The sequence below is a fragment of the Oryza glaberrima genome, chromosome 12 (genome assembly GCF_000147395.1).
Source record: "Oryza glaberrima chromosome 12, OglaRS2, whole genome shotgun sequence".
Taxonomy (NCBI): domain Eukaryota; kingdom Viridiplantae; phylum Streptophyta; class Magnoliopsida; order Poales; family Poaceae; genus Oryza; species Oryza glaberrima.
In genome coordinates this window covers 3,106,889-3,120,883 of record NC_068337.1, presented here as the reverse complement: position 1 = coordinate 3,120,883, position 13,995 = coordinate 3,106,889, and the positions used below count along the sequence as shown (strand labels likewise).

Sequence of the window (13,995 nt, the reverse complement as noted above, 5' to 3'; positions counted from 1 at the left end):
AGCTATTTTTTTAATAGTACATAGTATTAAAGTATTAATCGAGAGCAGGTTGGCCCACATGCCACAGAAAAGAATATCCCTACAGCACTCCCGTTCGTCATCACCAACCAAAACCATTTTCTTCAAAAACGAAATCCATCCCTATCCGAAACGATCTCATGGACCAACTCCCACTGAACCGTCTCTCACCGACACGTGGACCCCACCCACATGTCCCGTCGTCCCCCGCGCTGACTTGGCGAGGCCGGGCCCACTCAACGTGGGCCCACGAATCGGCCCGCTTACCTCCTCCCGCCGCTATTAAATCGCCGCCGTGCGGGTCGGTCTCAGCTGGGAAGCAGTTGACAATCTCGCCGGAAAGCGGCGGCGGCGGCGACGGCGGCGGCTGCGGGTCCGATGGATCTGGTGGAGGCGGAGGCGGAGGAGCAGCCGCCGGACGAGGACGGCGACGAGGAGGGGTACGTCGAGGCGGACCCCGCAGGCCGCTTCATCCGGGTACGGGTTGCTGTCCTGCTCGTTTCTGTTCGAGTTCTATCTAGCCTTCTAGGGTTTTGTTGCTGCTGCGGAAGATGGGTGGATTCGGGTGATGGCTAATTGTTGTTGTTGTTGTTGCCCTCTGCGTGTGCAGTATGATGAGATCGTGGGGTCAGGGGCCGTCAAAACGGTGTATCCTTTCATCAATCTCATGTGCTGTTTCTAGTTTAGCCCTTTTTGTTCTTGATTGAATTATCACGATTGAATTAGTTGTGGAATATAATTCGATTTGTTTATCACAGTAGAACCATGCCCGATGATTATTTATTTATCAGTATTAGATGTGTTCTGAACTTATGATGGACACCCGCGATTCCATGTAGAATCTACAGACACATTCAGAGATGGAACCGAACTTTTCATGCTTCTGTAATCTGTGGCTAAAATTATTGATCGGTGTTGACCTTATTAACCTTGATATATATTCATGGAAAGATGTTAATCCATAAATATTTAGTTCTGCTAACCATCTGTACTTCTATTATGGATAAAGTGTGACAAATTTCAAGTTTATTTATTCTTGGCTGATTCAAGATGTTCCAGTGTTTCTTTAATTCGGGTTTCACAACCTGAATGTCTCATGCTGGTGGGACAAAATTATATTGTTCATATCATATTCCTTAATTGTGATTTGGAAATAGCTACAAAGCCTTCGATAAGCTGGAGGGTGTCGAGGTAGCATGGAGCCAATCCCGGATCGATGACTCTGTCATGGGGTCCTCTAAGAAGATGAAGCAACTAAACACAGAGATTCAACTTTTGAAGACACTCAAGCATAAGAACATTGAGAAAATGTTTGCTTCATGGGTTGATGAGGAGAAGAAGACTGTTAACATAATCACAGAGTTGTTCACATCCGGGAGCTTGACACAGTATGCCCCTCATCCTTACGACAACTATGCTGTCAGTTGGAGCATATTAATAAACTGTTGCCTATTCATTGGTTTGGATATCTATCTTCTAAATATACCTTTTTTTTACTGAATTAGTGCTACCTGAACATTTTTACAGTTTTCCATTGTGCAAATTAAAGTTTTAGTTGGCTCCTTTACAATTCTTGGATAATATTTGGTAACTTTTCCTTTTCATTGTCATTTGTTTGTACCGCCCTTTAATTCAGTATAGATGACTAGATGAGCGTTGCTTAAAATTATTTAGCCTAAAACTTCAAGAGGGATACTGCATTTCTTTTACCTTATAAATTACAATGTAACCTTTTTGATGTCACCATGTAACCAGGTACCGCAGAAAGCACAAGAAAGTGAATATGAAGGCTATGAAACGATGGGCAATACAGATATTAACAGGGCTAGAATATCTGCACAGTCAGAAGCCAGCAATTATACACAGGGATTTAAAATGTGACAATATATTCATAAATGGAAATCATGGGAAAGTGAAGATTGGTGATTTTGGTTTGGCAACATTCATGCAGCAACAGAAAAAAAGTATAAAAGGTAGATATCTCATATCAACATTGTTATATGTCTGCCATCTTATGTGTTTTCTAACTGTTACAGTTTTCTCAGAACATAACTATTCTATTTAGCATGTATGTCCACTTTTAAACTTATGTTACCAATTTTCTTGACTCATATAATTCTGTTTTCTTTTCATCTTAAAAGGGATTTCTCTTTCAGTTGGATGTGTAATAAGGACATATTAATCATTAACTGCAGGCACCTTAGAATTTATGGCACCAGAGCTGTTAACTGGGCATTACAATGAATTGGTTGATATATATTCATTTGGGATGTGCATGCTTGAAATGGTGACATGCGAATACCCATACAGTGAATGTCAAGGCATGGCCCATATATTCAAAAAGATTGATGAGGTAAGGTCTTGATGTCTACAGATACCAGAGTGATTGTAGTAGCCAACAACTTAACTTTTTGTTTGTATGACCTATTTGATATAGGGTAAGAAACCAGCTGCATTCTACAAAATTAAAGATGCAGAAGTAAGATCTTTCATAGAGAACTGTTTAGCTCCAGTAGAGAACAGAATGTCTGCAACAGAGCTGTTGAAAAGCTCTTTCCTCCAGGATGATGATCTTATCTCAGTCTCTCTGGTCAAGAATATGTCTGAAGATGGGCAGCAGCCTGTCAGTTGCATGCTTCGTAAGGGCGAGTTTCTGCTGACAGGAAATGTTGATGTAGCCAGCCATGTTGATTTATGGCTAAGATTTCCTGATCCCAGCGGTAATCATATTGTTTGAAATCTTTCTTTTCCAGAATTCAACAACACGTTTTGTACTGAACATCAACTTCCTTTCAGGTTGTTTCAAGAGTGTTGAATTCCCATTCAATTTGACTGAAGATACAAGTCTTTCTGTGGCTGTGGAAATGGTTGAGCAATTTGGACTGACACAAGACAGCAGACCGATCATCGCGCAGTTGATCGATGCATTCTTGGTCATCCTGATTCCTGAATGGACACCGTGTGTCGCCATCCGTCAGGTGGTTTCTGAGGGTGCAAACGGCTTGACAATTGAGAAGCGCTGACCGAGAGTGATTCTGCTTCCCCAACCGCTGCTACTAACTAATAGTCATAGTTGGCTTCGCTGGTTATGTATCCTTATAGTATTTTCTTTTAGATGGAGTGGACCTTATGCTTTAGCCACCTGTGGGCACTCATATTACAATGCCCACGAGATGTGCTGCTGAGCATGGAGTTCCTCCGGTGGTGATGATGATGAAAGTTAGGTCTAGTTCAGATAATTTATTTGCTAGGAAGGAGCAGCAAAAATGAGAGTAATCAGTCGAAAATGTTGGGTTTTTTTTCATCTTTAATGCAATTGCTGAATTAGTTGTGGCACGTCTGAATTCATAATCAGATTGGCTGTGCACTTTGCATTTGTTTCCATCGGCTTTATGCTGCCGGTTTTATTTATTGCACATTCTCCTTCCCTGAATTGAGGATACATGATTGGAAGTCGAAAGTGGAAAACGAGATACTCCCTCCGTCCCAAAAAAAGACAAACTCTGGGTTTCCGTGTCCAACTTTGACTATTCGTCTTTTATAAAAAAATTTTATAATTTGTATTTTTATTGTTGTTAGATAATAAAACATGATTAATATTTTATGCGTGACTTGTCTTTTTGATTCTTTTTATATTTTTTTTCAAATAAGATGGATGGTCAAACGTTGGACACGGAAACCAGGGTTTGTCTTTTTTTTGGGACGGAGGGAGTACTCCAGATGATTCCAATCTCTGTTTGACTGAAGTCTGTTTGACTGAAGTGGGAAGTACAAACAGGAGGGATACGGTACATTTCAGAACAGAGAATATTTGCAAAGGTACGTGCAGAGAATCTTTCCGAACTCAGCAATAATGGACATCAAGAACGAATGAACGGCAGAGACCCAGTTGGTCTGTTACTTGTAATTCAAAAAGAAAAAAAAGAACTACAGTACCCTAAAATGAATTGGAAGTCATAGTATCACGAATTCACTGCAGTTTGAACAAGATTTCAGAAATCTTGGCCATTCTTCTTTTACTTTACTCCTTTTTATCCCTTTCGCTTGAATTGGAAGTCATAGTATCACGAATTCACTGCAGTTTGAACAAGATTTCAGAAATCTTGGCCATTCTTCTTTTACTTTACTACTTTTTATCCCTTTCGCTCTTCCAATCAAGCTTAGCAATTTGGCGGCAGTAGGGAAATCCTGCACTATTCAGTACTGGGTGGGACACATATTAAAAGAGATTGATTTTGTTTGAGAGTTTTACACGTTGCTTACTGTTTGTAGTTTTGGGAAGTTAGATTAGGCTATCTCTTAAAGGAGAGGATATTTTTATTCTTATATCACATTAGATATTCCAAAAAAATAAATTAGGGGATTGAATTTCGATAGTCTGTTGGTGATGCTAATATTACGAAACAGAGGGAGTATGAATTAACCGTCTCATATCCTCCCTAGCATTGCTATATCTGATTCTATATTGCTATATTATGGGGTTGTTATAGCATTGTCAATATTTTAGTTATACTACTCACAATCCTAAATTTCTAGGTTTTTAAGCAAAAATCAGTCTCCAATGGTAACCTTACAAACAAACTGCTCAGAACCCTATGTCCATCTTCAGAAATCTCATTCTCCACAAGTTAGGATACGGTCTCGCTCCCAATCTATCACAGAGCGAGTTCATACGCCCCAAGGAGAGGTCGCTCAATACGGAAAAATATAACTACTACCTCCGTCCCAAAATATAAGGAGTTTTAGAGTTGGACACAGTTATTAAGAAAGTAAATAGAACTAAACGGTGGAGGATTGTGATTGGTTGAGAAGTGGAGTTAGGTGAGCAAATTGAATGTTGGAGGGTTATAATTGGTTGAGAAAAGAATGTGGTGAAGAAGTTATTGTATTTTGGGACAAACGCTAAAGACTAAAAGTTGTTATATTTTGGGACGGATGGAGTATTTTGTTTGAAAGTTTTATACATCCTCCACTTTTTGTTGTTTTGGGGAGTTAGATTAGGCTATCTCTTGAAGGAGATGATATTTTTAATGCATAAATCCTATTCGAGATTCTCAAAAAATTTGGAGGATTAAATTTTAACAGTCCATTAGTGATGTCTTAAGAGCTTGTTTGAATTGAGGCCAATTTTTGTTCTACCAACTTTTTTGGCAGCTGCAATAGTAACACATGGATTTTTGGCTTGCTACTGTAGATTTTGTGATCTACTAACATGAGTGCTTAGCCTAAACATGATCACCCTAATGTGGAATTCTTACGGTTACTGGCCGTTGTTTGAAGCCATTGATGTGGTTCTTCTTGTTCCCTCTGCAATGCCGTCGACCGGAGTGGATGTAGAGGTAGCAGTTCCTCGAACCGCTCCGGTGTTCGTCAGCGTAAGGGATGTAGTCGTAGTAGTTGTGCGGACGATGTGGCGGTGTCCCTTAAGCCTCCACTTGCACTATCCAGGGACATTACTACGACTCCCTTATAGTGTAACTAAGGATCTGGAATTAGGATTTTTGGGATGTCAGGGAGATTGAAACCGTGAGAGAGATTGTCATCTTTTTCACCAGCTGGTCTCCCCTTTTATTTTGCGCTGAGGAAATCGGGGCAATCTAAATAAAAGGAAATTGTCGGTGTTTCCGATCATTGGCACATTTTAATTAAGGAAATAATCGTGATTTTAATCACGCACTAATTTTGCACGGGCAACGGTGGCAAACAGTGGTGGAGGACTCGGTATGGTCACTGTCCACGCTACCAACAAGGTGCGTGAGCAGCGCGCCTATGCAGGAGAGAGTGCGAGCAACGGTGAGGGCGCGAGGTCGTAGCAGCCCAAGCCGTGAGCAATTAGGCCCATTGGGCTCTTTTTGCTAAAGAAAACCCTAACCTAAAATTCCACAATCCCCATCCCCCACCTCCAATCCTCCATCCATTCCCCATCACCATCGGCGCCGACGGTCGACGACTTGGCGGCTGCAGCGACCTGCGACCCTTCGGAGGCTAGTGGGCGGAGGTAGCGGGCGGCACGCGGGAGGCAGCCAGGCAGGCGGAGCCGCGGAGGCCAGGTTCCCGGGCGTAGAGCTGCGGCATGGCAACGACTCCTCGGCTGCTGCAACCCTCTTCGGAGCCTAGAGGGTTGAGGCGGCGCGCAGCGCATAGGAGGCAGGTGGAGCCGGAGCCGCGGAGGCCAGGCGGGCGAGCGGCGGTGGGCGAGCGTAGACGCATACAAGCATCGCGGTCTCGCGGCGGCGGCAGCGTAAGCGCAGCAGAGAAGCCCGAAGGCCGCAGCCCGCAACGAAGCAGAGCAGCACGCCAGCACCAAGCAGCCATTAGCGCAAATATGGTATACTAATCAATCTTTGCTATTTGTTTTACATATTCTACTTATGTCTATCAATTTCCACTAGTTCCTATATATGAAGTATTGCTGAAAGCCTGAATGTTAAGAGGTTGAGGTATTTTTGAGTACCTCTACTCTTCTATTTACACTTTTTGCAAATGGCTGATGAAATCTAAACCTGTGATAGAAGAGTTTGTATGCCACACCTAAGGGCCCCTTTGAATCGTAGGGTTGATAAAAATGGAGGGATAGAAAAAACACAGGATTCTGATAGAAATTGAAGTGTAAAACAGAGGATTGCAAAACATAGGAATAACGTAGAAATGACCGTTCGATTAGACCACAGGAAAAACACAGGAATTTGAGGAGAGATAAAGACTCAAAGAATTTTTTCCATGAGGTTCTACCTCTTGTTAAAATTCCTCTAAAACTTATATGGGAAAAGACATTTGATATAAATTTTTTGAATTTCCTTTTGAATCAGAGGGGGCCTAGTATTTTTTCCAGTCCTCCGTCACGGGTGGCAAAACGACACTAGCAAGATTTTCTCGACGGACTCCATGTAACCGCATCATAAAATCCTCTACGCGTTTGGCGCCGTGACGGGGGTCCCAACCGCAGAAGCTCACGGGCGCTCGAACTCCTTCCCCCCTTTAATCTCCGTCCGTCCAAACCCAAACCAAGAATCCAACGGCTGAGCATCCACCTCTCTCTCTCCCTCTCCACGCGTCACCACCCGCGGCGCCCATCTCGCGCACGATCCCCGAGACGACACCGTCTCCGTTTCCCTTCCTTTCCTTCACCTTCACCGCCTTAACCGCGCTGCTACTCGTCGTTAATAATGCCATTGTTAATCCTCCTTTGTCTTCTTCTCCAGAGAGGAAGGAAATCGATAATACTCCAGCATAATCCGAGGAGGAAAGCCGCCATTATTACTGCTCCAGTGCTCATCCTCCTCCTCCTTTGGTCACAGTGCCACTCTATCTTTCGCTCTCTCCTCTCTTCTCCTGTTTGCTCGTGAGTGACAAGGGGTCCAAGAAAGGTTCTCTCAGTCTTTTGGAGCGGATTTCGCGGCTGCAGAATCTCTCTTCTTGCACCGCGGGCGGGGGCGTTCTGTTCTGTTCTTGGGTTCGTTGATTAGGAGAGATTGAGGAGGAGATGGAGATTTAGATGGGATGAGACGGGTTTATTGGGGCCTCCATTGGTTGGATTCCGATTCTGTTTTCTTGGAGAGATCTTCGGTTTCGGATTTCGGAATCCATCTGAGGTGCAGGGCTGGAACCGGTTCTTTTTCTTGGTGATTATTTTGGCGTCGCAGAACAAAGTGCTGGAAAATGGTAATGCTTTTTCTTTTTCTTTGTTTAACAAAAAAAAAAGAAAATCTCTTTCATCCCAATCTCCTCTTGTTTGCTTTTCTTGGGTTCTTTGATTGAGGAAAATTGGCCGGTGTACAGAAAATCTATGGAAAAAGAAAAGATTGGTTCTTGATGGTCGATGATGTGCGCATAGGTTTGACCACCATTGTTTCGGTTATATATCCTTCGGTTTGGGTATCAGGTAGGCCATGCGGATGGAACCGCTTTTCTTTCTTGGTTAGAACCGCGAGCCTTTCTTTTTTTTTTTTTTTTTGAGCACAAGAATCGCGAGCTTTCTCATAGGGATGGCAGAATATTCTCTTTTTTGGAGTAATAACAGAGGAGGATTTTCAACCACCCCAAACTTTGGCATTTTGAAATTTTGGCAAGGTAGTAAGCTGAACACATCACAAATACTCTACGGCCTTACCATGCCAAATTTTGGTGATTTTCTAGAAACTTTTCCACATAACACTATACAAGAATATTTGGCATGGTGGCAAACCAAACAACACCCATACACTTTTATCCTACCATAATTTGGCATTACCAAACTTTGCCAAATTTTAGTGTCACTAAAATTTGGAAGTTTTAATTTTGGCATCAAAGTGAGCAAACCCGAAATCTAGGTGAAATGGTCATTGTGAGATTCCAAATTGAAACAAATGGTAGGACAGTGCACACTGTCTGTTGAATGGTTACCATACCTTCCCACCTTCAGTTCACCTCGACTTCCTCATTGACGGTTATTTTCATTGTTTTTGCATATTTTTATTGATTTTGTGCCTATCACTACTAAATTACCCCTTCCTTGTCAAATTACTTGTCTTTTGTTTTGTCCTAAGTGAAACATTTCTAACTTTGACCATCGATTTCTAACAAAAATTGAGTAAATTTCATTTCGGGCCATATTTTACTACCAATGTTTCACTTAGGACCACCTTTTAACCATTGTTTTTACTTTGGATCACCCCGATTTTCTTCTCGAGCATATGAACAATCTCGAGTATGTTTCCTACTTGTCAATTAACTCTCACAGTCACAGCTATAAGTTCGATGTTGATGGATAAAAGAGTTGAGGGTGGTCCAAAGTGCCACAAGGTGAAAATACCCTGTCCAAAGTGAAAACATTGGTGAAAGGGTGGTCTAAAGCGAAACATTGGTAATAAAAGATGGCCCAAAGTGAAATTTATGTTTTTCAATTCACCATGAGAAATATTTTCATAATATATAATTCACATGTTAAACCATATGAATTTTTAGAAATTGATGGTCAAAGTTACAAATGTTTGATTAGAACAAAGCTGAAACGAGGATTAAGTTTGAAATGGATGGAGTACTTACAATAAACCCTATGTATGTTTTTTACTCCCTCCGTTTCACAATGTAAGTCATTCTAGCATTTCCCACATTCATATTGATGTTAATGAATTTAGATAATATATATGTCTAGATTCATTAACATCAATATGAATGTGGGAAATGTTAGAATGACTTACATTGTGAAACGGACGAAGTATTTATTTTATTTTTTAAAAAAGCCTAAGCATGCCTAAGTTGAGTTCAGAGTGGCAAAACTATGGAGTATAAACATTATTGTTAGAAAACGATAGATGAACAGTGAAAACAGTGAATCCCTTCAAGTTTTATTGATCTCAATATGTCCCCTTTTATAGTGAGGATTTGTATGTATACAAGCCTGTGATTCTCCTAGTATTTAAGGGAGATTTAAGCCACTAAATATGGCTGATTATATGTCACAAATACACCATAATATGGCTGTTACAAGTCACTTGATTCCTGCCATTGTTGCTCTTTGATGAGCCTTTGATGAGATCAAATATGCCTCATGATGCTTTTGTAACAATTATGCCTAGTTGGTTTGTAATCGAAGCCATTCATTGGTGCAATGGTATTGAATATGGTGCTTACACAGATACACCTTTTCATCATTCATGAATCATCTTCCAATTTGTAGTGGGGAGCGTCACATTAACCAATGACAGAGCTTATTTAATTTACTTTTACTTAAAATCTGGATGTGGCATAGTTGTGTTGTTGTGGCATGGTAAGGGCGAGGTGTATTCGTTACAGATGGAAAGGGTTTTCAAACCAAGTTGTTTTTAGTATTGGGAAGGAAGAAATGGGACATAAGAAGTAGCCAATGAGATGACATGGCTGTAGACCTCAGCCATGGCACTTTGTCCAGACTGTGGCGCCGTAACAGTATAGATGAAGCTTTTGTGCTCATGCTGTACAGATTTGACAAAATGCTTCCTTTATCACTTTTTAATCATTAGCCCAATCTGTTTATCTTGAGATAATTAGCCAATGCTAACTAAGTCCTTTAGAGTATCGAGATATCTTGTTAATTCCTGCACCACCAGTGAAAATATCTGGCTTATGCTTTGTTTGCATTGACTACTGTTGCCGAATGCCTGCCCCTCTTTTGATGCCAGTGGCAGCTATGGAGCTGTATGTGTCATTAGGTGAAATGAGATTGAATGAAACAGATCGGCAGTCAAGCAACAATGCATGAGATAACATGATAAGTAAAAAAAAACACATATCACAAGTCTGACAAATATTTTCAAACTTCTGTCTTTTCAGTATCCTGCCTAATATTGGATTGTTAATAGTTAATTGGTTGTGTATCTTTGATTCATACACTATTACCTAAAGATGATCATTGACTGTCTTCAATTTACTATATGATGCCTACTGTCAGTGGTGATACTTTCTGATTACCTGCTTAAGAGATGGTTTTTCCAAATTTTATTTTGGCATTATGCAGATTACTGTATGCGAAGTTTGTGGAGTTCTTGGTTACAAAAATCTTGTGCTATCTTGCAAAAACTGCAACGGAGCTGCTGTGCACCGGTATGTTCTCAAACTAAATATAGCATGTAGCACAAATGCTTAGTTGATGAATGTGATAGTTGTTTTTAATGATGATTTAATTCGATGACCGTAGACTGGATCATCACACAGTCTCTTTTTGTTTTTTACAGTCATTTTCAAATTTTTACACCAAGTTTATTTTGCATGTGAATGTCAAACAACTGTTGTCTGCTAAATGTTAGTATTTTCTCTATTTGAACATGGCAGAGCACTTGTTTTGAGTTTTCTTTACTCGAAATATAAGTTTTCTTTTGAGCGAATTTTAATTTCTATGTAATGATGTACCTAATAATAAGTTTGTTTTCTTAATGGAAAAGTTTTTGTTAACTACATAAGTTGTGATATTGTTCATGTATAATTGTTTTGCCATTACTTATTTAATTGTCATTTTATCTTTCTAATAATGATTTTTTCCTTTGTGTGGTTCTAAATTTTGTAGATACTGTCTGGACAAAGTTGATTTTGATGGGACAGTAGATTGGTCATGTGATGAATGCCATCCTAGGCATGGCAAAGGTACTAATAGAAGATCTTTAGAAGTGACTTTAGATGATAAAACAGTGGTTGGCAAGCAGCCAGAAAATCACTCGGCTGAGTCATCACTGGATACCAACCACGACAAGCCTGGGACGAATGGTGGTAATGATGACTATGTCAGTGATGACTTGATGTTGGAGAGAAATAAGGAAAGATTTCAGTTGCATGACGAGGCAAACAATGATATACACCTGAAAAGTATGTCCGCTAATGTGCCCCGGTCTTCCACTTTGCATGAAAACTCTGTGGCCCGAAACGTATCATCCTCAGCAAATACAGGGCTACCGATGGATAGCAATTGTGTGCCATCTGCACACATTGATATTGGAAATCCAAGAGACAGTAGTGTGAGACTAATATTAACAGGGGAAAATCGAAGAGAATCTTCAATGCTGCTAGATGGGGCTTGTTCAGGTTCCTTGTCAAAAGACTCGTCGAAAGAGAAAATTGATCGTGAGGCCAATTCTTCCCATATGGAACCTTCTGATGCTGTCAAGAACTTCTGTAAGGACAACCCAATGAAGCGAAGAAAACTCATGTTATTAGATGATGATGATGATGATGATGATGTAGGTGTGGAACTGTCTGATACTGTTCAAAATGTTGTCAAGGACAACCCAAGCAAACGAAGAAAACTCATTTTACCTGATGATGATGATGTAGAGGTGGAACTTTGCAATACTGTTCAAAGTATTGCAAAGGACAACCCAGGGAAGACAATACAGCTTATTGTACTAGATGATGATGACAAACAAGAGGATGCTGAAAATCTGAATCACCTATCTCTTGAGTTTGAAGGACCAATTGAGAAGCATAAAATACACATTGGATATGCCACAGGGCAGAGATGTTTAGAAGATGAACATGGACTACTGGATAGTTTGGATCGCCGGTCTTTGGAGAACACTTGTCCCACAAAGAAACAGAGGAGATACATATGTCCAAGTGACGATGAAGAAGAAGAGGTTATTAAAGGTTCTACGACCACTGGATGTGCTCTGAATGATGTTGCAAATACAGCTTCACAACATGTAGATGCCAAGGACCACCATCTGCAGTCCAGAATGGCATTTGCTTCAGATTTCACCAAACATCAGTATTATATTTACTCACAGCCTATGGGTGAGCCTGCTTGGAGGTATGTGATATTCTCCTTTTTCCTCTTGAGTAATATTTATTTGTTTGCACAAAATGTGAATGATTTTTTTTCTTCTAGTGGTATCTTTATGACAGATAGCAATGTGCCTATTATGTTGGCTGCACACCTATCAACTAAAGCATGCCAGAGAGTGTCGGAATTTGCAAGATCGTTGCAACCAGTAGTTGAAGTAATCAAGCTCCCTAGGTTGAAAGCATGGCCAGAGAGGTGGGACAAATCAGGACCTACTGACGACAGCATTGGGTTGTTTTTCTTCCCGCATAGTATGAGGTGTGTATTATGTTATGTTTATTCACTTATTTTCCTCTGATCTGAGACTAAAGGTCTAACACCCTTGTTTCATCTTCAGGCCAAATGAAGAATTAGATAAACTAGTGAAAGAAGTAATTGAGAGTGATGTTGTCTTAAAAGCTGTTCTAGGAACTGTGGAGCTACTAATCTTCCCCTCTATTCTTTTACCAGAACAATATCATGGTAAGTGCCCACTTGGTGATTTCTTGCTTCTGCAAATGTTATACTAGACATGGCACTGCACCTAGTGCCCAAATCAGGAAGTTCGGTGGAGCTAAGCATGGCTATTAGTTATTGCTTGGAATTATTTTCTTGCAAACCAGTGTTACTGGGGATGAAGTTTTGTTGTTTCATTCTATATCATAATACTTTTTTACTCGTTTTAGCAGTTGATGAACAAAAATTGTGTGATATTTCAGAGTTCCAGGGGAAATACTACCTGTGGGGAGTGTGCAAGGCCAGGAAACATAATCCTGACACAGCTGTTCTTGTTGAAGAACAATGTGGCTTGGTCTCTGCCTCGGAGGAAGGGTCATCGGACAAAGAAAGTTATGTCATGAAACATGTCGAGGATCGATTGCCTGCAGACTGTAACCCGGAGGCACGGGAGGGGGACATCAAAACTGCTTTGGGAGAAGGTTGTTTCTCATCTGATAGCTGTTTGTCAAGTAATAAGGCAAGCCCTGTGAAGGGTGGATCACCATGCTTTATGCAACCAGGACTTGGCGATAAACCTCATGAGCCTGGTGTAGCAGACCAGAAAGAAGATGAGCAAGACTTCACCTCTTTACCTAGAAGGAATGATCAAAATGCTACCAATCCACCAATCGACTCTTTACCTTCCGCGACCAGACTGTTTGGATTCGTTACAGCACGGTCTGAAAGATGTCAGCAACTCATCCAGGAGATGGTCAAGGAAGGTGCTCTCTTATTCTCGGTGCCGGAAGATATGACGATCAATCAATCTACCATAAGCAAGAGCAATGGAGTAGGAGCAGCTCAGGCCCCTGACAGTGGCTGTCAACATGTGCAGGAGCGTTGTGAACCCATTGAATTCGTTCCGATTGATCACAATGACCCCGACTCGGCTTCTGAAGCCTGCCTGGATCTGTTCCCGGTTCGGCATGAGCAGATTGGATTGACTTCTCAGGTAGATGTTAAAGAAGTAGAACTGGACTTGAGCCTTGGCGCATTTCGGCGAGCACCTTCAGAGCTGCCATGATGAGCAGCTCCTGTGATTCTGGTGTTTTGCTGAAGTTCTGGACAGCCTCAATAATTTTGTCTGTGAATAAAAACTGTAGCGTTTACGGAACTGACGGTTTCTCTTTCTTTCTCTAGCTGTTGCCTGTACATGTTTGTTTTGTGTAGCTGACTGGGATTTCCAATGTAGCTATTGGTTTTTGTGATCA

General features: G+C 41.1%; 2 protein-coding genes across 2 annotated transcripts; both read left to right on the top strand.

Annotated features, from left to right (window-relative positions):
- Positions 1–314: 314 nt before the first annotated feature.
- On the top strand, positions 315–3,447 carry LOC127758055 (probable serine/threonine-protein kinase WNK9). The gene is made up of 7 exons (XM_052283676.1): positions 315–495; positions 629–666; positions 1,176–1,406; positions 1,774–1,991; positions 2,214–2,371; positions 2,456–2,738; positions 2,815–3,447. Exons 1-7 carry the CDS (start codon positions 397–399, stop codon positions 3,039–3,041), a joined length of 1,254 nt encoding a protein of 417 aa, XP_052139636.1. The 5' UTR covers positions 315–396; the 3' UTR covers positions 3,042–3,447.
- A 3,751-nt stretch (positions 3,448–7,198) lies between these two features.
- LOC127757714 (uncharacterized) lies at positions 7,199–13,995 on the top strand. The gene is made up of 6 exons (XM_052283282.1): positions 7,199–7,680; positions 10,493–10,578; positions 11,039–12,274; positions 12,353–12,565; positions 12,645–12,769; positions 13,006–13,995. The coding sequence occupies exons 1-6, from the start codon at positions 7,678–7,680 to the stop codon at positions 13,806–13,808; spliced, it is 2,466 nt and encodes an 821-aa protein (XP_052139242.1). The 5' UTR covers positions 7,199–7,677; the 3' UTR covers positions 13,809–13,995.

Excerpts from the sequence above, each read along its gene's own strand:
- LOC127757714 (XM_052283282.1), top strand. Across the intron at positions 12,275-12,352 it reads ATGGGTGAGCCTGCTTGGAG|TGGTATCTTTATGACAGATA; the intron begins GTATGTGATATT and ends TTTTTCTTCTAG. Across the intron at positions 12,770-13,005 it reads TTTACCAGAACAATATCATG|AGTTCCAGGGGAAATACTAC; the intron begins GTAAGTGCCCAC and ends GTGATATTTCAG.
- LOC127758055 (XM_052283676.1), top strand. The coding sequence starts at position 397 with ATGGATCTGGTGGAGGCGGAGGCGGAGGAGCAGCCGCCGGACGAGGAC. Across the intron at positions 1,992-2,213 it reads ACAGAAAAAAAGTATAAAAG|GCACCTTAGAATTTATGGCA; the intron begins GTAGATATCTCA and ends CATTAACTGCAG. Across the intron at positions 2,739-2,814 it reads AAGATTTCCTGATCCCAGCG|GTTGTTTCAAGAGTGTTGAA; the intron begins GTAATCATATTG and ends ACTTCCTTTCAG.